Raw genomic sequence first — 23,955 nt, 5'->3', positions numbered from 1 at the left:
TCGACGCAAGAGACGGGAGACGCTTGTTCAGCTCGGGCTACAAGGGGAAAGGAGAGAGAGGGAGGCATATGGGATACGGGTGGAGGCTTCTCGCCACGGGTATAGTCGAAGAATGTCACGAGGAAAGACACAGTACGGTGGCTATAGTCTCCGAGCCAGTATTGCTCGTTGTTGCGAACGGTTTCCTTTCTTAGCGTTGCGCGAGGTCGGCTTAACTATATACAGAGAAAGTCCGAGAGCGCAGGTCTGCTGCGTGTGGGTGCAACCGAAGTGGAGTCGTCGTTGAGCCCTTCGCGATATGTGATGCCCTGTTGCCGGTTTGCTTATAACTCGTCGCGTGTAAATTGTCACATCTGCATTGTGAGCGCGTAGATCTCCTGCCCTATCGTGTACGGTCGACGACGGTATGACGCGGTGGTTTTGAGATCGGCTGCAAAACTAGTATCGTAGTCACCAGCTTGTTGTCACGCGATCTCAGTTCAATGCTGAAGTCAGCGTAATAACTGAAAGGTATCACTTCACCGGTCATCATCCATAATTCTACTGCTATTTATTATTTAACGTTGCGGAGAAGCTGGCGACATATACCTAAATGTATAGGGTACTCAAGGATGTTTTAAAACTTCCTTGAATGTACTAGTTTCCAACATTTCCAATCCAGAATAAATAAATCAACCACTCAAGATGACGAACGGTGTTCAAACATCAAGAGTGCTACAGATGTGCTTTTCCTGACCACCGCGTTAACCGTTGGGAACTCCCAGTAAATAAGCTGGTTTACATCAAAAGGCTATACCTGGGATGAGCCTGTCTGATGTCCAACGAGCCTCTCATGTTTGGGTTAGACCGGCAACCTGCTTCACAGCCGTATCGAGCGGGAAGAGCGCGTCGTTTGTTTTTACAGTTATAACGCTTGAACGTACTGTTGCCGGTTTGCTGTGTCATACGGCACCACTTGTGTTGGCAACGGGCCAGATATAATGCTGTATTTCTGCGCTGAAAGTGTTTATGCGAGGAAAATCTTAGATAACGAGATTCCGGAGCAATCCCTGTTGGTAAAGAAATTGAGCGTTTCCGTATATGCCAGGTATGCGAAGCCACCGCAATTTCTCAGAACTCATTATCGTCTCTTCAGTGGCGTTCTTTTGCATTTACACAAACGACGCTTTCGTTCGAAGCATGCAGCCTTGTCGTCCAGAAATTAAGCGGAGCAAACGAAAATAATGAAAAAGTAATTTAGTACTCTTGGAGAAAGCCAGTATGGACTCGAGATTCATGCACCCGCGGACAAGGCGCCGAAGTATACACGTCAAAGACAAAAATAGGTAGCAGCCACCAAACCCGTATTATCGCGTTAAGGCGTCACGCGAACAACTCGCACCGCATAAGTGATCAGTGCGATCAAGGTCGATCGGCGTTGCCGCGAGCAGTTAAATACAATGGGAGCGCGAGCCATCGCTTCGCTTGGCCTCAAAACGTCGCTGGTGCAACTTGGCGATAGACCCAGAAAGCTTATAGTAGTGTATACTATACGTCTTGCCGAATTTTATAGCCTTGCATCGCCTCAGCTTCTAGCGCTAAAGCCGTGCCAACCAGAGATGTTACGATCACCCAATGCAACTTAATACAGTATGGTGGTCTTGGCCACTTTGTTTTGCTTCGTAAAATCTGGGCGGCTACTCATCTATAGTGAGGACTGCGATATAAATTGTCGCATCTCATCTGCGTGAACGGGCCATTACACATTGTGATCATATAGATACCAGTTGTCTGCACTGCAGGCTTTGAACTCGTACAAGGGCGCTACTCGGTAGTAAAACTGCGCTCAGCTTTGCCTTCGCTGACTCAGCGCGTATAGGCTAAATGTTCCGTGTAAATGTTTTAGCGATATCGTAAAACAAAACGCACGAACTTCTTGTACGTTCTTGCGTGATATTGTTGTAGTGTATGTGGTTTTGCTTACACAATGTTCACTTCGAGTATAGGTGTACATTTATTTATTCTGCCACTTTAAGCGTCTGTTGGCAACCACGCGTTCTTTTTAGAATATATGTATCGGACGTCCCACCGACAGTTTATACTTGGAACCTCCTCGTGTGTGTTATGCGTTACTCTAATCATTCCATGTAACAAAACAATACTCGGGTATTCATCTTGATGTCGAACTTGATCAAGGCGGCGAAAGAATATTATAAAGTGGTTCTAAAGCACGAAAAATGGCTTTTTTTCTCTCTCCCTCTATTTTAACCGTTGTTGATGCTTATGCATAATCTCTAAAAGCAATAGGAGTAATGACGACTTGTTTTGAAGGACTACTTTCAAGTTCCTCATTTGACTCCTTTTGCGAGCGTTCTTGTACATGTTCACTAAGACCTGGCGCAAGTATAAATGTACATCTCCCGGTGGTGTATACGAGAACTCTCACAAGTTGTGTGCCGAGAATTCGTTTTGCGCGAGTCTTACTTGGTTTCTTTTTCTCTAGTTATTGTACAGCCCTAATAGACCGCGATCACTACAAAACTACAAGCAGGGTGAACATGCAGGCACTTTTTCGGAGAAAGCAATAACTCTCGAAAAGTGTATACGGGCATGTAGCTCGATAATGTGGGCGTAACTGCTCCTCCTATATTTGACTACCTTTATGAGAGTTGCTTTATATTTTACTCCATTTCCCGAAAATTCTCGCACCTTTCTTGGGGGGTAGTATTGGGAGTTAAAGTGTCTAAAGTGGGAGTTAAACGCTGGACAAACAGTCTACTCCCTCATAAAGGAGTCACAGGTACTCCACGTAGTCCATGCGGTGCCAAAACAGCCTCAACACCCGAACGGTCAAATTATAAATTCGGAAATAAGAAGGGGAAGGTGATGGCGTTGTCTTTATGGTCTGCCATTCCGATTAACACATCTATATAGTGAGAAAAAGTAAAATCATAATAAAGATCTTATCGCCGCCTGCTACGTTCGCGATTGGCGATAGTGTCAAGAAAAGGTGCAAATATTACGTATGGCGCAGCGAAACGCTTTGGCATTAATTTAGTCGGCTTGACTTCCGTTCCTCTGCGAGTGCATAATTGGCAATTCAGCGCAGATGCGTCTTATGTGCCAAAAATATAAATTATGCGCATAATAATACTCTGCGGCGACCTCCGCTGGTGCGCTTATAATCGACTTACCGATCTCCCGTACGTTGCACGCGTTCCCATCGAGCCTCGGCGTATAGCCTATAACCTTTTGTCATGGTTCCGCAAACCAGCTGCCGTTGAAATGCGTACGGCTTCACTCGACGGCCTGCTCGATGATGTCCCAAAAAGGCACGTAACGTTTTGTTGCTGTATGCCACTCTATCTATAGTTGAACCGACGGCACGGACGTATTGATACTGTTCACATTTCGTGCATAACCCCTGTTCGGTATTTTCTCTTCTTTTTTTCTCTCTCGCTCTCTCTCTGTCTGTCTCTCTCGTATCTATACGTTCGAGAGAAGAGAGTGGGCTCGCACAATGAAAGTTTTGATGACTCGCGGGGATTCCCCTCCGCTTGTCGACGGGTTCTGTCATGCTTCCGAAGCGATAACGATCTTAGGTTAGCCCTCTGGTTTCTATGGGTGCGCATCGCGTGTCACGTGATGAGCGATATCGAGTTTCCACGGCGGAGGGAGGCTTCTTTGAAGCCCGTCGTTGTCCGGGGTAGTCTGTGAATGTTAGTGTGCACCAAAGCCGGATGTGACGTACACACACACACACACACACATACGCATACACACACACACGCATACATACACACACGCATACACACACACACACACACGCATACACATACACACACACACACATATATATATATATATATATATATATATATATATATATATATATATATATATACATATACCAAAGGCAAAGTTTGCTTGGTTCTTTGTTGCGCGAATGTAACTGCGTGCGAGCCCGGTGCTTGGCTCCATTTCTTAAAGTGATCGTACACTTCAATGGAGTTCCATGTACAACAGTCTAATTGGATGCAAGATGAATAGTAACCTATACTATCAGAAAAGCACAACTCTCGAACATATATTGTTAAAAATGCAACATGCAGCAGCTCCAGCATAAAAAACAGTTGCCAGCATCTCATGTCAACAGCTGACATTTGATCTCACGGACAAGCGGAATACAATCGCCGTTGTATAGTCAAACGTCAATACAAAAATAAATATTTATAGGTTCCATAGAAAGGGTGAAACTCTTTTCCCGCACAAATAACGGCGTATGGATCATGTACGTTACATCGACGGGTGGTACACGAATATGCCACTAATACGCGTCAAAAAGCAATCTTCCGATTTCGCTGTTCTAGTTTGAAATGTCATGTTCTGGTTTCATGTGTCTACTGTAGTACACTTGCGTATATACCCATGGATGTCAGTACACGTTTTGAATTTTGCTCGAGACATCATGCTACCACGACCCTGTATCTAGCGGCTTGGAAACGCAGTACAGCAACCACTGTTTCCTGCTGGAGCCGTGTATTTCGAGTAGGCAAGCATAAAACTGTGAATCCGTAAGGAACCGCATCTTGTCTAACTTACTACTGAAGTCAAACGTTCGCAAATCGCTTTAAATTATTGCAAAGCGGTAGCCTTTCACTGTGATCGTTAAACCAGTAATATCATGCATTTTCTTCCAATAATCAAACAAGCCAGTAATTTTATTTCGACCAGGCTATCGGCTTCATTCAGACTTTTTTTTAATCATTTGAGATTAGGTTTTCGTAGTTATCAGATGTTTAATATTGAAAACTAAATGAATTTCTTGTGAAATATTCAGCGCATTTAATGAATCAAGAATTATTATTTAGCGTATAGCATGCATATTAATAAGCCTATGCAATATAACGGGAAATTATCTTCTAAACAGATTTCTTTTCTTTTTTCTGCCCTTCGGAGCTCCGAAAACAGCATATAGTGGTGGAAGTTGCGTGTAGAAATTTAACAGTGTAAAACAAAGATTTGGAGACATTGAAAGTCCATGGTGATGGTCATGAAATATTGTGCATTACTTGTCACGCTATAGCTCAGTTGCGATAAGTGGCGGATTCCGCAGACATTAAGGCTTAATTTTGCTTTTAATTGCACTTTTGTTAAATTTCATATAATTGTTTATGTAGGCCTTTATGATTTCAGCTATGGCGTGCAGAGCGAGACGTGGATAAGTTTAAGCCGCATTACAGTCCAATGGAGTGAGTCTGATGAGGTTATTATATATGTATATACATGACTGAGTCAAGAGCCGTCCAGGGATCCGTATTCGAAGCCAGCGTATACTCAGAGGCATTACATGTAAGAAACGGAAGCTAGACACCTTCTCCACTTAAGAAGGGATTAGGGCGGGGAAGGGTTTAAGATGAACTGCGGCCAAGCTACGGGTCCACTCGGAAGCCGTTCTAAGTCGCACGCGTTCGAAATCGCATTAAGCACTTTCGCTTTGTCGCGAGGGCAGTCGCATGCGTGGCATTAAGAGCGCAAACAACTCCTACAAAAGCGCGTATCGAGTTCTAGCCCGCGCACGTGTCAGTGACATCGCCTTCAGCGCGCATCGTAATCTGAGCCAACATATTTGCGGTTCTTCTAAGCCTAAGAGGATCCTCTGACTCTTCCTACACGCGGCTCGCATAATGTGAACTCGTTTTCGGGTGTAACCAAACATGAACTGCTAGGGGTTACCTTCGAAGCTGCGTCGAAAAGAAAGGTAAAGAAAAACAGGCCGGCATCCAGCCAGCCTCCATCGCTGCTACCGTGTACCATATGCCATCTGTGCGGCTGTTGATTCGTCTGTTTGAGCAAGTGCCAGATACAAAAGCCTGGCTTAAAACCGGAGAAAAGACGCGCATTGTCGTCGTCCCTGGACGCGAGAGTGTGTATATATATATGTGCTGCGACGTCTTTCAGCGCTGTGTGTGTGTGTCTGTCTGTCTCTGAGGGTGTTGAACTAAGCAAGTGCTGCGGGCACACAAAAGAACTGTCGGGGCTTGTAGACGCGGAGAGAAGGAGCAACAACGCACACTGTGTCCACACATGCGGCGACGCTACAAACGCGACGCAAGTCTGCAAAGTATGTAGCAGACGACGTAGCAGACGACGACTTGCCACGGCGCTCTGTGAAAAGAATGCTAGGAGGGTATTACAGGGGCGGTGTAGCCTATGCCACCCAGGCGTCTTCTACGTGCGGGGCTACAGGCGTAGCTACTGCGTGTGTATTTAGACGAAGCGCCGAAGACGAAGCTGTCGTCGGCGAGATCAACCAATGTCAGGCGTGTTGCCGTGAAAGCGACGTGCCGTACTGGCTTGCTCGCACCACGGCGATAGGCCTAAGACGCGTATTGTGTCTTCTCTTTGCGCTCGGGTGTTCCCCATTGCCCGGAGAAAGAAAGATTGAAAGAGATAAATAAATAAATAACAAAAATCTTTCGCGGCCGGGGGTTCCGGGGCTCCTAATTGGGGTTCAGCGGGGGGTACGCAAGCACCCCCCCCCCCCCCTCCCCACCCCCGTTGCTCACAGTAGCAACGGTGGCCGCGCGACCGGCGAGACGACGGCTTCGGCTTCGTTCAGGCACCACCTTCTCTCCTGCGCCCAGCGCCTCCCTGTTTGGCGGCGCCCGTGAATGGCGAGGCGCGCCGCGGCGCGCGCAGATGCGCTGCTCACTTGGACAAAAGCGCGGATTATTACGGGAACCCCCGGCGGATTAGCGAGCCCGGCGAGGGAGGGGGAGTCGTTGGATACCGATATGGAACACAAAGGAACAATTTTTCGGGGGCGCTCCCGGGATTTGCGTCGGCCAACCGCCTTCATTATATCATACATGCCGATGGGTCGCCATGAATAGTTTCGGTTTCGCGTCGGCCTCTTTCTCGCCTGCTTTTTTCCCCTTGTGCTCCGGCAAAGGTACGGGCAGGAGGAAGGGGGGGCGGAGGAACGGCCGAGGGAGAAACGGCCCGGGCTGTGTCGCCGCCGCTGCCGGAGTCTTTCCCGGGACGCGGCTGATTTTTAATCCGCCCGGGGTGGGGTTATAATCCAGCACCGAGGAGGGAAGGCCCTTTTTTTTTCTGCCTCGTCGCCGTCGCCAGAGGATTATCGGCGGCGCTCGATAACAAGGCAGCGGCGCCCCCTCCTGCCTCCTCCTCGCCCCCCCCCCCCCCCTCGTCGCTCGTGGTGGGCGGCCGGAAGTACGCGGCGCTGCGCCATCCCCGACAGATGGCGTTGGCCGCACGGAACCTTTTGCGGCCGCTACGCTTGCGGTCCCGGCCCGGCGCGCGGACCACGGACGGTAGCGCGCCCTGGCGATGCGAAGGAAAAAGTCGGGGTATTGCGTGCGCTCTCGGCACGGCTGCCGATGCGCTGGCGATCGGCAGCCAACAGGTGTCCGTGGGCCCTATACAGAACTTAGACATCGTAACAAGCGCTGATGGACGGGAACACAAAGAAGAGACAAGTAGACAAGCGGCCCGGGCTTTGTGTTCCCGTCCATCAGCGCTTGTTACGATGTCTAAGTTCAGTTACAACCAACTATCCCAAATTTCTGCTTTAAATAGCCCTATACAGAGCTGCGCGCGAACCCTGGGGCAAATATCGCGACCAGAAGTTCAGGACCTCAAGCGCAGGCTACCAGAATACCGTGAACGGCGTTAATTTCGAGCTAGTATTAGCTAGTATTAGGTAGTAGTAGTGTTAGGCTAAGAGAAGTAAGCGACTTGCATACGCAGGAGTGTGGGTTCTTGCTTGCGCAAAACGCATGCTCTTGCTAATCTAATATACCCTACAGAAAGTAGTAGGTAAAGGTTAGGAACCTGTGACTTTCGGTTCCCAGTTTCGTCTATAGCTCTGTTGTTTCAAAATATAGTGAGCGTACGGATGTGCAAAGAAAATCACTCAGTAATGTTTTCATCCCGCCAATGTGAGCACATATTGTCTGTAAGGCTATTTTTATGCGCTGTTTTTGTCTTGAATGATCACGTCTTCAGTGACGTTATTTTGCGAATCTATTATTTCATTGCTTATGACAAGAGCAGGAATGGCCACTGCTATTTGTGCGTCGAAGGCAAAAATAATCAGGATAGAACTATATGCCACATAGGAGATGGGAAATGGTAAAGGAATCGATAATAAGATTGTTTGTTGAAAGACAAGATGCGCAGATAAATGATAAGGAGTCGTGAGGTAGCATAAAATTACTGGCGTAGATCGAAGATCTGGTTGTCTGTCTTTTGACGAATTAATTACGAACATTTAAGGCGTCACAAATTGGTCGCAATCGCTGAAGCAGTTGCCATGCAGAAATACCCATTCAATGTTCATTCAGATTTTCTGCTCACGAGCACGCGTATAGACTAACCGGTTATACTTTATACCATACCCTCATTGAAAGCTCCTAAATACTTAATAGGAAAACCAGCGTCGAATCATTCGACTCCCACCGAAACGGCTCCACTGGTTATAACGCCATTCGTTCAGCAGCTCTTCAACGGCACGCGCGCGTACATACATTATCCGCGAGATCAGATTCGATTATAGTCGGTGAGAGCTATCTCGTTGTCGTCTTCACCAACATCGAAACGCGTGCGCAAAAGTGCAAGTTGATTCCGCGCAACAAAATCCTCCCCAAAGCCGATTGGCTCGGGAGCGGATTATCCGGATTTCGCCTGTCGCGTAGAGATACGAGCCGAGCCGCAGATCTTATCGGGGAAACCAGGGCACTCTGCCGGCGGGTGGCAGTGCGCGATATACCGTGACTCGTTCTATCCCCGCCGCTGATGCATCTCGGATGAGCTGGCGAGGAGGAGGACGCCTTGCCGTGGCGGACTGCTCATTTCCATGCGTTCGGGATGTGCGAGGTGTCCTGTTCAGTCTGAAACGACGTGAAGGTAATCGCAGTTGGACTTCGACCGAATGCGACTATAGAAGTCTCTGATAGTGCGAGGCTGTGGTGTGCTGTATATAAAACGTTTTGGCATGCACTTGCCTCCTTGCCACCGTAGCGTTATACAGCCCCTTGTGGCTTCACAGTAAAGACCATCATACGTGCATGCCTATATGGAAACAGCTGCCACCGGCTGTTAGCGTGCAGTCTTGAGCTCTGTTAGCTACGCCGAGAGTTTTCTGTTAAGTCATAGTGCGAAGAAGTTAGCGCGCTAGAATGATTTTGCATGCAAATGCCCATCTGCCACTGTGCCTTTGGTCTACATTTACGCTGTAATAAACCACACAAACGTCCATGTCAACACCTCCCCGCGGCGTAGCTGTTACCAGTTTTGAGAACTGTCGGCTTCATTTAGTCCCTCTTATAGCGCGACTGTGGAACAGTTTCGCTGTCAATTAACCAAGCGTCCCTTTCATTCTCCATTTCCCTGCACAGCGTAGCAAATCGGGCCACCATGGTTAAGCTATCTGCTGAAGATAAAAGACGGTGGTAGCGCTAATTTCACCTGCCGGTGTTGGGATTGTGTGATTGGTCGGAAGACCCGTAAGTGACCACAGAACGCGAGCAAGCAGAATCAAATATAGGAACCAAAGTGCACGTTTCCGCGTTTACTATATACCTGACACGAAAAATTTGCAGCTGAGCGGGAAGAAAGCGAATGAATGCATAGAAAGGCGGGGAGGTTAACCAGTGGTATAGTTCTGATTGGTTACCATGCGCTCGTATAGTAAGGGTAAGGGGATAGACAGAAAGATAACCGAGCACAATCCATCGGATAGCATAATTTAGTTAATTACAGCGCGAAAGGACGAAGACGTAGATGAGACGCACAGGATGGTAGCACGATATAAAGCGTCCTCAAGTAACACGTAGCATCGGTATAGCACATCGCGTCCTCATGATCTCTAATGTAGACCCGTGTACCTCGGGAACTCTGACCTATAGAACTTTCTGTTCTGATAGTGGACCATCGATCTCTCGAGTACTGCCCATATTGCTTGCCTCTAGGCACTATACTCGTAGCGTGGACAGAGAGCCATAGGAGGTACACGCGTGAAGGTCTCGAGGAAGCTGCATGTGTAGCGCGCGGTAATATTGGCCGTTCCAATGATGAAGGCAAATCATCTTAATCAATGCCATACGTCGAGTCACAAGCAGTGCTACAACATGGTCTGTTTCGTATTGTAAGCTGAGTTGGAATGCACTTCGGCGCTACGTAGCCTATGTTCTAGATACATAGCCTTACAATACAATAATAATATTACTCGTGGGGCTTTATTGAGAACTAGAGATGTTTTACTCGTGTGGATCTACCACCCAAATGAGCGGCTCCGGCCAATCCTGTAGTACTTTCGTCGCGCGCTGTACTTTAACTCGGCATCTAGGTGATTACCGCTACATTGCCTTGCTGTAGATGTATACAGTATAACAGCACATCTCGACGAAGAACGGCTAAATATTCCGTTCGATGCTGCCATGCTCGTGAACGCAAGAGGAAAAGACAAGTGGCGGCCTCGACAAAGTGCAACGTGTATTGATTTGCATTGAAGAACTGTGCAGTCCTTGAGTTGGGCGAGGAAGAAAAAAAAAAACACGAGAAGCCACGTTTGTTTGACCTAACAAAACGCCGCTGTAACGCCTAGCGCGAGTAACACCGTCATTTACTTGCTTACCGAAGAGAAGGCAGAAACAAGGTCGCAAAACTGCGGAAGCTGCAGTGTGCCCGAGTATATAGACTGCAGCGAACCGAAACGCATCGCGCAGAAACGTTTCCGACACGCTCGTGCAAAAAAGAAACTCTTCCTACAAAGAAGAATACATAAAAAAAAGAAAGAAACAATCGGAAGCGCAAACACGGTGCGCAAGTATTTGCGCTTCTTTTACTTCATCTATGCGCTCTTCGGTGGGCACCGTAACTCTTCGGCTCTAATAGGATCGTCTTCGCATTTTTCTTTCTTTCTTTCCATCGCCCCGCTTTGCACCGCCGCTCGTTGATGCTGTAAGGCAGGCTCAGGAATCCACCGCTGTGAAAGACTCGTAGAAGCGCAGGAATCGAGGAAGGCAAGGTCCTCTTCTTTTCTGTTTTTCTCACGAAGACGAGGACAGTGCGAGCGAGTTCTTTTTCGTCTTTTTTTCCCCAGTTCCTTGTCTTTTCTTTCGTATTTTCCGCGGAAGGAGACTGGTCGGCCGCGCGGTCTTGCTGTGGGAGCGCTAGGGCGAGCGTCCAACGCCGCCGCCGTGTCGCGTAGTTTACGCAACCTGCTGCACGCGCGAGTTCGCGATGGCGGCCGAGATGAAAGGAACCCCGCGGCTTCAGCGGCACAGCGGAGACGGACGGCGCCGCAGCGAAGCGGCGCTGTCCCCACAGCTGGCGGCCTAGCTGCCTGCCGCGGCCTGGCCTGGCCTAGCCAGGCTGCGGTTGTATGCGAGGACGCGCGCGCTCGCGCTGCCCGCTATCGCCGATGCGTGGCGCTGCGCTACGCATTGTTCGCGGGCGCGCGCGTGCGCTTTCCGCACACGTGGCGCCACCCATTGGCGCTTTTGTCAAACTTTGGCCCGTGAAACCCCTGTCTCTGGCGTCCCATCGTGTGGGGATGGTGGATCGGCCGGTTGCCGTAACTTGGGCGGCGCACGCTGCTGGATACGTTGTGCTGGTTGATATTGGGTGGGGGTTGCGGACACGCGACGAGAGGGAATGAACACGTAGCTAACTAACAGAGAACGCTGGTCGACGTGCATTTGGGATGTTAAAAGCGGAAAGCCGGGCTATAGAATTGGTCGTTTAAGCTCGAATTTATTAGGGAGCGTTAATGTTCTAAATTAGCGCAAGAGCTTAAAGAATACACGGGTACTGCGCTGAATCTTCGGCTGATGTTTCATCAGCCGTCGATTGCGATACCGTAAGGAATTCGAGGGCGAAGATGCATGACCCAGAGGATAACTTGAATCATTCGACTTATGATGCTCATCTGAACGTAATGCGGTTGCTTTGCCACTGCAGATGGATAAGAAGGCGTTTTTTTTTTTTTTTTTTGCCCGTTTTCCTTATGTTACTTTACAACTTGTTAGCCGTGCAGCTAAGGGTGCGCTCCGAATGCGTAGCTCCTGATCTTACGTTGCCTACTGGTTGTCATATATAATGATTCTATCATAAAGCGAATTACATGGCAAACTCTGGATGTCCTTTCCCTGACACTCTGTGATTCATCACGTGCCCACAAAGCACAGAGTATCACGTTCACTTGTTCATGACACGCGCCGTTGCGACAGATCCCTGTGGCGCATCATTATTGTGCAGGTGATTCTGATATATATCGTCGCAACAAAGAATGCACAAACATCGGAGGGACACATTATTGCTTCTTACCAGATTGCCTGCCAGACAACTAGCTTGCATCGTCTTGGTATTCCTACAGGTCACGAATTGAGAATTGATGCTAATGCGGGTCTGAAGAGTTAAAAACCTTGCTCGTACGGAGGTCCTATACAAACCTGTTTGTGGACTGTTTCATATATTGAGTGCATATAGGGGACTCTCAACAGAACACTCAGACCGCATGGAGCTGTTACAAGTGCGGATAGGCGGAGCAGAAGCATTAAAGGAAGACCCAACTGAAGGCATATGATCCAAGTTATAACGTCAGGTGTTAGGAAAGGCAGCGCAAGTTGTGTAATATCGAATTATTCATCAGTAAAAGCTGAGAAGTCATCTATAGATCACCGAACTCTGGGCGGCTATGATGATGATTGTGATGACGACATCATTAAAACACGAAACACTTCTGAATACTCCAGGCGTGTGCGCTGCAAATAAACCGACAATACTATAGTAAAGGTGTACGCCGCCTGTAGAACCTAGTTTCACTTTATTTGTCCATGAACATTTATTTATTTATTTGCAAATACTTTCAGAGCCCGAAGGCATTACAGAAAGGAGTGGTTAATACATATACAAGTGTGCAATAATATAATTTATGAAAATACAAGTTAACAGAAAATAACAAGTTAGCATTTTGCGACGGGTGGCCCCGCGGGCTAAATACTGCAACAATCAGCTTGATCTGCAAACTGTCGCGCCATGATAATGCAATGTTTCTTAATACATCAAGGAGGACTACAGGGATGTACAATCAATCGGAAAAGCTTACAGACCGCGTGTATATACTGTAACATACGTGAACAACATAGTTTTGTACGGTTCTGCTCCCAACGTTCGCGAACTGCTCTAAATTCAACGTTTTCGCAGATTCTGCGGTCCGTAAACTCTTGCGGTTGCGTGCACAAAGACACTCAAAAAAAAAAAAATTAAGTGCAGGGTTGCCGTAAGGTGTATGCTTAAAGTACACAGAAATACATGCTGCAGCAATATGCAGTGCATGTGGGTGAAATGCGAATTCGTCGTTACTCACTGCGGAGATCATTAGCTATGTTGTTGCGCTGCTGAATTCGACGATGCGGGTTCGATGTCGCGCCTGGAGGGCGTGGTCGCATTTCGTTGAAGGCGAAATGCTCTCGTGTATATACTTAGATTTAGGTGCACGTCAAAGAACGCCGTACAGGTGGTCAAAATTAATGATGAGTCACATACAACGGCGTGACTCATGGTGTCGTGGTTTTGGCACGTACAACTCAAGAATATATTTTAATTATATTTAACTAATTCATTGTCGCCGACTTAAACCGCAGACACGTGATACTACGTGACGTCCGATTACGATGCGCGACGCGCCTGAAACATGGCGCACTCCGGCTTTTGGAACTTGATAGAACGCTGTTGGACGCGGTTGTTGCTATACGGTATACAATTAACAGGTCGCACGCACTCTAAAATAATTTACACCCTTAAAAGTGAAAAAGGGTTGGTCTCCTGCCTCGTGCACGTTCGAGAATTGTATAACTAGACAGCTCGATATCTCTGCCATCAGTGCATATAGTAGTATACAATGCACCGATACTGATTTTGTCGTCCATCTCTCTTTCCGTTTTTGCAGCGAGTGGACCAGCTCCCCGCAAGCAGCGACGAGAGCGGACCACCTTCACTCGGGCCCAGTTGGACGTGCTGGAGGCGCTGTTCAGCAAGACGCGCTACCCGGACATTTTCATGCGCGAAGAGGTGGCGCTCAAGATCAACCTTCCGGAGTCCAGGGTGCAGGTAAGCACGACCGGCTTGTCTCTTTCTCAACTCTTATATTTATGGTGACAGGGGTAAAACGTGACATTGCAGAACTCACTTGGATACAGTACTTAGCGGCTCTGCTTCTTATTGCCTGAAATGCTGTAACTTTGTTTCGTCTTGTGCGATACCGTGCTGAGTGCGGTCACAGGACCCCGTCAGGCGTTCTTGTTTGCCTTCAGTCCTCAAGCTTCTGGACATTTCCATGTCCGAGTTAAACACGAGTTGAACTAAAGCGAAAGTTCAATACCGAGCACATGGGCGTAAACGCACACGAGGTAGTTTCAAGTGCAGCGAATTCAGTATAGTCTATCAAGAAATCCTCGCTCTACGTACATAAACTGTCACTTCCAAGACGCGTTGGCCGCAGTGCATTTAGATTCCGCGGGAAAGCCGACTTGCTGTTCTTTGTGTCGTAGTTATTACGCAAAGGCACACACCACACAAACTGTGAAGATTCGCAAGTTGTTAAACGAAAGAAATCAAACAACTATCATTTGGTCCGTTTCGAAAGAATTTCGTTTAAATTCAATAATTGTGGAAAGTTGTGCGCAGCTTGTGTAGCGCGCGCCTTCAGCATTCGAGTCGTCTCTTACTCTTGCGTCGACAGCCTTGTAATTGAGCCGTGCTTCAGTATATATCGTTGTTTACTTGAAGCGAAAGGCTGTGTACAGCCTTTGCTTTCCAAGTGGAAGGGTAGTTTAGCTAGGCGATGGTTATTTTAAGCAATCCCGTGCTTCGTGTTTCCAACTGCACATTTCGTGCGCCGGTGCTGTTTCCTCGTGGGACGTCTGAAAAAAAAAAAAAAAAAAAAGTGAACACTACGAAGGCCGCGATGGACCTTACTGGCCGCACTATCTTCCATTGAATCCGAGCGAGCAAGCTCGCACAGTGATGTGTCGGTGCCCACTCGGACCACTGTCATTGCTCATTGGGCCGAGGCTTTCGTTTTTTTATATTACGCCTCACAATAATGAATGTCCTTGCTTGTTGGTGCAATCTGAGATTGAAGCAATTCGAAGTACTTTCCGGGGGAAAAAAAAGAAAAAAAAAAGATAAACGTTTTCTCGTATACCCAGAGTCATGGGTCAAGAAAAAGACGACACCAACGAAGAACTCGGTTGGCGGTCTGGGTTGTGGTTTTGATAGCATTAAGCAATCAGGACATAAGCAGAAACTTGACAACTGTTGTGTCCTGCGTTCTGTATATATAAAGTCTCGGAAATACAGCCGGTCAGCTGCGTCTCTTCCCATGCGCTCGCGGATCTCGTTTGCAAGCTAGAGTGTTTCATTCCCCCCCCCCCCCCCCCCCCGAAATCACACCCCGAAATTTTCCGCGGTGGTTGGCGGCCAAAACAGCCCGCGAAAATCCTAATCGGCTATTCATGAGGGGGGCGACACGAGCCACAGACTCCGCGCCCGCCCGCCCACCCGAGCAGCTGGGCGGGGGAGGCGCGCTCATCGCGTGAAGCACGGGGGCCCTTTCGCGCGGCGTTCCGGCGGCTTCCGCGCACGCTGGGAGAGAGCCGTGAAACCAGGCTCGAACCCCGAGCGAGCGCGACGCCTCCGTCCGCCGAACCGTTGGTCCCATAGAGCCATAGAGCGTGCTCGGGAGACGCGGCGGTTTGTCGTCAGCTGTAACAGGCTCGTTCGCGGCACGCACTCACAGATGCGAGGCCACATTCACGCACGCACAGACAGATCCCGGTTTCAATTACAGGCGGGGACGACGACTCCCTTCGGCACACGCGATGGTGTGGCAGTGCTCCCGGGTCGCTCGCTCTCTGTCATGCAAATGGCCGCCCCCGTCGTGTCTTGTCGACACGCGGCATGGGAGAACGCCGAGTAAAATGTAGGGTGGGGGGGTTAGGCGTGTGATGCTGCTGTACTCGACACAATGAGTCGAGAGACACCCGATCCTACACTTACTCAGTCGAGAACGTACGCCCGTGCGAACACGGCGACCGCATGCCACTCTAGGTGCTCGGTTGTGGAAGCGCGGCCAGCCGCAGTGGCGCCCCGCGGCGGTGGAGACGCGCAACAGCAACGGGAGAAAAAGAAATGCGGCACGCAAGGCAGGTCGCTTGAATGCGGGTCGTGGGCAGTCCTTGTGACTACACACTGGGCACCGCGAGCCAGATGCAATCTCGCGTGCCTGCTATATCTTTCCCGAAACGCCGTCAGGCACCCTCTTGACGGCGGCGGTGTTCGCGCGTATGGTCGCGACCGCGATCGGTGCATTGCTCGTTGTATGCCTGGGGAGTGGGAGTTGGTTTTCTTCCTCGAAGCAGAGCATACTCTATACTGAAAGCACAGAAATCGACGTCGGTAAAAAAACAAGGTCACCTGGCTATTCTTTCCGGAGACGCGGGCCAGACCGTATCGCTCAGTGGCCCTTCCGGGGCGACCACCTGTCAGTTCCCGGGCAATAGCTAGTTTGCTTGTGGTTGAGAGTAAACGCCGTAAGGTTTAAGCCTGGATTTAACGGGCTCGACGGGCACTGTTTTCGAGAATTGTTTCCTTTAATAAAGCTCTTCGTTGAATCAGAAACTGTTGAAAACCTTACTCGAATAACTATTTATTCAGGAGCGAAAGGAAAGCCTGCATCACAAATTTGGCACAGTCGAACACAGGGTCTTGTGGTACACGTCTGATCCGCTCCGATTTTCGGTGGACAGTGGGCGTGGCCGGCCCGTGAGGATCTAATTAAGCCGGTAAGCGAATTGCATAATCCGTCTACGGCGAAAAGCGGTCCTGCTCGGTTGAGGCGTGATCGTATTCAACTCTAATTATTACAAACTCCTGAAGTAGAACACTGGCCAAGGTTTTCAATATTGCCGCTGAATGATCCTTAACGGCGCGGACGGCGCGCGTTCTTGCGACTTTCGTAGTCTGACGGCGGCAAATCCTGTCAACTGCGCCAGATTTCTAGCATAATTGGAAGTGACTAGGCCATCATGGCGGCAATTGCTGCTTTATTTCTGTCCACCAATGTTCCGTTTCTTCCTCATCAGGAGTTGCTTTCTCGCCTCTTCTTCGGCTAGCTTACAACGTATGATTTATTTTTTGCCTACGTACGCCCTTATCTTCCTTATTATTAACATAGAACTTGTTGAAGGCTTCTTATGTTCTTTAGTGGGAGCCTCCCTAGCAGGGCAATGGCATTCGTTGCCTAGGAGAAAACCTAGCTTATACCAACATTTCGTCAAATTGAGAAATTCGTTTAGTTGACTTCATTGCTTCAAGGTTTTCAATACATTATATGGCTCTATGAATATGCGTCAATGATTCGAAAGCATCACGTTAAATTCACTATTTCAATGAATCAGATTGTGCTTAATCGACGTTTGACTGTGTACTAGCGGAAAAAGACATGAACTACCTACCGGTCGTGCTGGTCACTGACCAGCAGAGCATACATCCTTGTGCAATATCAGTGGCACCCAGGGCAAAATGAATGACTTTAAGGCGGCCGCCTACACCCTGTACTTCCGACGTCACAGTTTCAGTCGCTGATAGCAGCTTCCATATACTCTGTCGTGAAGGCTCGATCAGGTGTCTTACGCTTCGCTAATGACGCACAGCCAGATCGTCAATGCGCGCTGATAGAGTCGTTGAAATGTACTTCAGAGGCTCCGTTGCATAGCGTATACAGTCGGATTTCATTCCTTCTACGGTTGAATTTTGCGTTTGTTCGCGATTTCAGTGATGTATGCATTGCAATCCGACTGTGGACTATGCACTTTAGCAGATGGAGTGCAGTATGGTTTACAAACTCGAAACGTGCCTGCCCAACTCATCCGCAGGAAATGCAGTGGCGATTATCGAGCTTGTCACAACGCTCAATTTCGCGGAGTCAGCTGAGGACAGACATCAGGACCGGGCTACCATATGTCAGCGCAATATAGGACACAGTGCATTATGGATATTATAATTATCGTAATTATTATCGTAATTGGCTGACGCATGTATACGAATTGTCTTCGTGTTGGCCCGCGGTGTACTTGCCACTGCATTATGTTCTCACCGACTTGCAGATATATATGATATAGAGAGACAAAGACGGAAAGGCTGGGAGGTTAACCAAGCGGACGTCCGGTTGGCTACTCTGCACGCACGCGTAACTGTGGATAAGGCGTAGAAATTAATAAACTTCTTCGTAAATCCGCAGGACGTTTAGGCCAACACGCCGTGCACGGGCCGCACCCATCATCCACGCCGCTATCTCGTTGCCGCAGCACGCTTTATAGTCTTCCGTGAAGTAAAAAAGAAAGAAAACAAAAAACTGTATAGGAAAGGACAGCAGCGACCGACGTTAGCCGGAAAGGCACGACTTTGTAAAGAACGAGCCCCCCTTTTCCCTCTCCTTTACTTCTACAAACTTTCGCCGGACCCTGAGCGTCAAAAGACCGCCGCCATCGCTGCGGGCGAAACCTCCCGGGCTTGTTTGCGCAGGGACACCTACTACTATCTCCCGCGTGCAGCTAGAGCAGCCTCCTCTATTTTATACGCTCGACGACGCGCAAGACAGTCGTCACAACGAGGTGTGCGGGATGGCGAAGAGGAGCGGAGCGAGCGGCCGCTTCTCTTTTTCCCCAAAACCCTCTTTTTCTGTTTATTCAAGAAGCGTGAGCTTGCCGACAAGAACACCTCCCCCCAAGCTCCCCACTTTTTTTTTTTTTCTTCACCTCCGTACAAGAAAGCGCAGAACGGCAGCGGGACTAGCGCGGAGTTCTATACTGTACGCCTCGGCTTGTTCGCGCTGCTCACGCACGCACGCACGCACGGTTATGCCTTCTTTCTGAGCGTGCTTCGGTGGCCAGCCGCTGTATCGCGTGTTCCTCGCTGATCCCACGGCCGTGGGCCCCACCGCCGCCTGCATTTGCGCGCCGGGGCTATTTGCGGGGCGTTATCGGCATCCTCCCACGAAGTGTGCTAAGCGAGGACAGGGGTCTGACGAAGGGGAGGGGGGAGGCGTCAGCTGGAACAGCTACTGCTGTTGCTACTCGCTGAGGGGAGTGAAACATGTAGCGAGGGAGAGGCTGTGTCTCCTTCCGTTGTCCCCCCCCTCCTCCTCCCCTCCCCGCTACGGCAAGGCCTGCAGGCAGGCTTTCTGCGTGGCCGTGCATGGATGCACATCTAGAAGGCCGGCAGGGAATTGCCCTTCCGTACGTCCTTCTAAGGTCTTGTGCCCGTCGCCGGCGAAGCCGCACTGGTTAAAGGTGGAGCGAAAAAGGTCTCTATTCGTCGGTCGGCTCGGTTTCACTTCACTACACCGCAGAACAGACTATATATACCGCCGCTTATTCCGTGCTCCGTGAACTGTGCTGTCCGCGAGGACTTTGGCGGCGAAGTTCAAGAGACTGCGGATGCATTTGTCTGTGAGTTTGCGTGTGTGTGTGTGACCGATGCGAGGCGCTGCTGGTGCCCCCTTTGCCTGAGGTCGCGAGCGGGCCCGGAATAAACCTTTTAACGCCCGCCTTCGCCGCGCCGGAAGGTATATAAGAACAGCCCACCGTGGCGCGATTGTCGGTGTACTACCCACTTTGCGACGGACACTATAGATGGCGCAGGTATATAGTGTAGTGGGTGTGACCCCCGCGGTGTCGGTCGGCGCGGTTTCCGTTTGGTCGATGCTCGGTGCGCGATGAAGCGTAAATTTCGCTCGTGGGCCGCGAGTGTTATGGGCGTGTATGCTTTTGAAGTCGTGGCATGCGCTTCGAAGCGAATTAACCGGTGGTCCGCCGCCCGACTGTTACCCGGGCGTTATGTCGGATGTTCCTTCTTCTTTTGCCGACACTGTCTTGCAGGAAATTGAAGTTCTGTATCATATTAAACACTTGTCGGAGTGATCAAAATGGGCTCATTAATTCCTTAACTGCTGTTTCAATTTCTGAAAACATTTTTAAGTGCAAACGCAGTTTGCGAAAGCAATTTTGTATTATTTTCTCGTCAAAATTACAAAATTGTACTAAGTGCGAAAATTGCGAAAACTTCAAGACGAGTTATCTCGTCACCGACACCAGAGGACGCTCGTTGTAATGGCGAGTTAACTCGTCATCGGCAGTTAAAGGGTTAAAGTAGCAAAGGGCGCCAGAGGGTACAGGGACATAAGGGACAAGTAAGGAGACCCAAGCAGGTGAAGATCTCGGCTTCGTTGCTTGACCCAAAGTGTTCTCTAGCGCCGCTTGCATGCTGTGGGATTGACTTGGGATCTCACGTATGGCTTGATATACCTACTGATTTTCACGGATAGTTTATCATCCCAAAGCAGCAAATACAGACTCAAAATGTTCCTTGTAATGCGCTGCCGTCCCAGTCAACAGTTTCTCTGTACTAAATATTTTCAGTCTGCGGATACATACTAAATGACTGAGCAGTGTATTTCGCGGCAAATTTTACTACTAATATCTCGAAACTTTGGCAAGACGGAACAGTTTCTGTCAAAAGCTTATCCATTAATGACTGAGTTCAATTATACAGTCATAACATACTCGTATACTACCGTAAAATCAATAATTTGATCGTTGATTAGTGCAATGATAATAGTTCGTAATCGTATTGGTGATTATCGCGCTAATTCTGATGTCTGCCGCTGCTACGAAGTTTGGTCAGTAAAAATTATCGTTCTGTCTGGAATCCCCCCTCCAACCCCCCCCCCCCCCCCTTCCCCCACCCCCTAGTTATCTGATACAATCGTTGCTGAAACAGGCGGTAAAAAAAGGCAGGTGCAGGGTCTGTCTTAATTAACACGGCATCCAAGTGGCATCACACATTTCCGTTCGCCTTCACCTGGCAACGCCGGCTGGGGGTCACTATATAGAAAGCTATGACATCATCGAATGGTGGTGTGTGTGTGTGTTTTCAAGATATAATGAAACAGATGCTGATTTCAAAGGAACGTCGTTGCAGTACCTAAGATTTATTACACATGCTCAAAGGTCAGGTTGCTTGCATGATGGTCGGTCGCAGTCCGATCGCCGTATTGCGATATAACTAAGTACACCATTTGCAGGCTTTTGAACAGTTATTAAAATATAGCGCGTGGGTGGCTCGTCACCCTGCATGGTAACATTTTATTAACATTGCATTAAAAAGGGACATTGGGGTGAGCGCTGCTCCTTTTCATTCCAAAATGTAGAAAAACAATTAGACTGGAAGGAACACCACACGGTCATTGAAGTAATGTCTGCATATTTTTTATCATTTAAATGAAAGTTAGCTGAATGTAACTATCACCAGGCAGAGAGGAATATCAATAATTACCGGGAATGCTAACCGCACAAAAGGTGGCGCTTACATCTTTTACTGTGATACATCACCGTGGCCCTGCAGCGGTTATCTGCGAAAGGTCACGGAATGCACGAAAAGAAAGCTGGCGCATCAGTCTAATGTATAAAAAATAATTAAATAAAATTTAAAGGAAAAGAACGCCGTTAAGAGACGCACATTATCACTGCACATGAGCGAATTGCATGCAACGTATAGGAGTGAACGATGAGGGTATACGTGCGATCGAGCCTGTGTCGTCAGGACTCCGTTAAATGATATTTCAGGTCGCGCGACACTAGATTAGGCATTACGCTGCATGACAGTCAGTTTGCTCTGTGTTTACTCGACAAATTACTTCGTGCTCATTGGTAACGCCTAACGAACATGCCTATCCCTTTAGGTTACTTGGAAGTGTACAATATTTGCGCATATATTAATTTATTTCCTCCTCATTTGATGCCCGAGTGCCTTCTGCACTTCTTTGAATAGCAATCAACAGCGGTGTTGTTTTACATTCCTGAAATATAACTCTCGTCCGTAAACGATCAACAGTTGTCCGATACAAGGGATGTATCGAGCCACCGTTTCGACAGGAGGACTTGTCTTCGTCACGAGCGCGACTGTTGCCCTGACGAAGACGAGTCCACATGTCAAAACGTTGTCCCCCGGAGACGCCCTTTTGTTCGGCCAATGTTGAATCCCTTCAAACTTGCATATTACTCGTCACGTCAGTGTATATAAACGATCCGTTGACGTGCGCAGGTCTGGTTCAAGAACCGGCGCGCCAAGTGCCGCCAGCAGCAGCAACAGCAGCAGAACGGTTCGGCCTCCTCCAAGCCTCGCCCCAAGAAGGCCAAGAGTCCCGCGCCATCGTCAAGCCCGACTTCTTCGAGTCGCGGAGAGTCCCCGTACAAGCCCTCGGCGCTGGTCGCCGCCTCCCCGCTGGCCAGCGCCGCGGCGTCGCCGCTCCACCAACAGGCCAGCTCCATCTGGAGTCCCGCGGCCATCGGGCCGGCCGTGGCCGAACTCATGGCTGGGGCCGCGGCTCACCAGCGGTCTCCCTACCACACGGGCTCTTCGTCCGCCTCCTCTCACGTCGTCCAGGGACCCGCCGTGTCGGCGAGCCAGGCCGCCCTCTCGGCCGGGGGGCCTCAGCACGGCCCGCCTCACTCGCTCCAGTCGGGAGGTTGCTACGCCCCCGCGGGACATTACGGGTCGCCCTACTACGGCGGCATGGACTACCTGAGCGGGCCTATGCACCAGACGCCGCCCCCGCCCCACCCGTCGTCGCTTCAAGGCCCGCACCCGACGTCCCACCATCAAGACCGACCCGGGACGCTGAGTACGCGGACGCCGCCTGCCGGCGACTGCCTGGAGTACGGCGCGTCGTCGGCGGGTGACAAAGGAAGCGGCGGTGCTCCCTGGAAGTTCCAAGTTCTCTGAGGGCCAACACAAAAAAGGAGACAAAAAGAGGAGGAAACCCGCGGTGTGCATCGTGCATGTGTTGTGGGTGCGTGCGCGCGCGTGTTCAAATCACGCTCGCCTGCAGAATGTGCGCGCCCTCTTGTGATACGCCCGGGACAATCGCATCGCTTCGTCACATCTCCTGTGTGTGTGTGTGTGCGTGTGTGTGTGAGTGTGTGTGTGTACATAATGAACATTTTGTAGAGGGCGCTACCGTCGACAGTGACGTCGAAGCTCCCGCATGCGATGGGCGCTTCTCATGTGGACCTCGCGTCGCGCACATGTTTGCCACGAACCGAAGAAGCAAGAGGAGAAATAAGAGAAAGAGGGGAGACGTGCTCCCAAACCATTTCTCGTCTCTCCTCTCCATCTTTTATCTCCATCAGCCACCACTAAATACGTCAGCAACCGCCAACTAGCAGCGGCAAACCAGCTGCGGCAACAACTGCAGCAACAGCACGAGCAGCAGTGACATCAGCATCAGCAAGGCACCGCGACGGGGCCTGTTCTCTGGAGGCAGCCGTGTGTTATGCGCAAGGCAAGCGCGCGAAGCTTCGTCTTGTCTCGCTACCGAGGACGCTCGACTTTCAGCTAAGCTCTTATTTAAGCTGTAAATAAAATCGAAAGAAAAACACAAAAGAGCGAGTCGGATGGAAAATTGTGCTGGACTCGAGTCACTTCGCAGCGGTCACGTTGCGTCTCACGTCGTACTGCATGCGCATGCGAATGCTGTTTCCCAGCTTTCCGGGGGCTGCACGCGGATGCATTGAGATGTGGATAACGTGCCCGTGGCTACATCGAGGAGCACGTTTTCATCGCCTTCGGTGTTCAGGATGAAGACACGTGCTCTTCATTACAGACCGTATATGCTTCGCGAGGGCGCCCAATAAAGGGGCACCCGTTGCTAATCTTCGTGTCTTTCTCTTTTTTTCTTCTTCACAATATTAACTTAACGAATCATCTAGGTGGCATTACATCAGATGTCGGATTACAAGAAGGAAAACATAATACATGCTGTTCCAATGCGAGGTAACTTCCTCCATAAAGCCAGATGAACATAAATTCAGTGGCGATTTAGCG

General features: G+C 49.5%; 1 protein-coding gene across 5 annotated transcripts in view; it reads left to right on the top strand.

The window, feature by feature from the left end:
- LOC119463354 (homeobox protein OTX2) overlaps window positions 1-23,513 on the top strand; it is a 98,416-nt gene extending 74,903 nt beyond the window's left edge. For all 5 annotated transcript variants that reach the window (XM_037724164.2, XM_049656401.1, XM_049656398.1 and 2 more), the window contains 2 exons: window positions 13,958-14,118; window positions 22,174-23,513. In XM_037724164.2, coding sequence (XP_037580092.1) covers window positions 13,958-14,118; window positions 22,174-22,854 — 842 coding nt within the window. In that variant the 3' untranslated portion in view covers window positions 22,855-23,513. The remainder of the gene's footprint in view (window positions 1-13,957; window positions 14,119-22,173) is intronic.
- Window positions 23,514-23,955: the final 442 nt, after the last annotated feature.

Source organism: Dermacentor silvarum, chromosome 9, assembly GCF_013339745.2.
Source record: "Dermacentor silvarum isolate Dsil-2018 chromosome 9, BIME_Dsil_1.4, whole genome shotgun sequence".
Classification (NCBI taxonomy): Eukaryota; Metazoa; Arthropoda; class Arachnida; order Ixodida; family Ixodidae; genus Dermacentor; species Dermacentor silvarum.
Note: the sequence above shows the minus strand (reverse complement) of the source record. Positions and strands in the feature narration are given on the sequence as shown.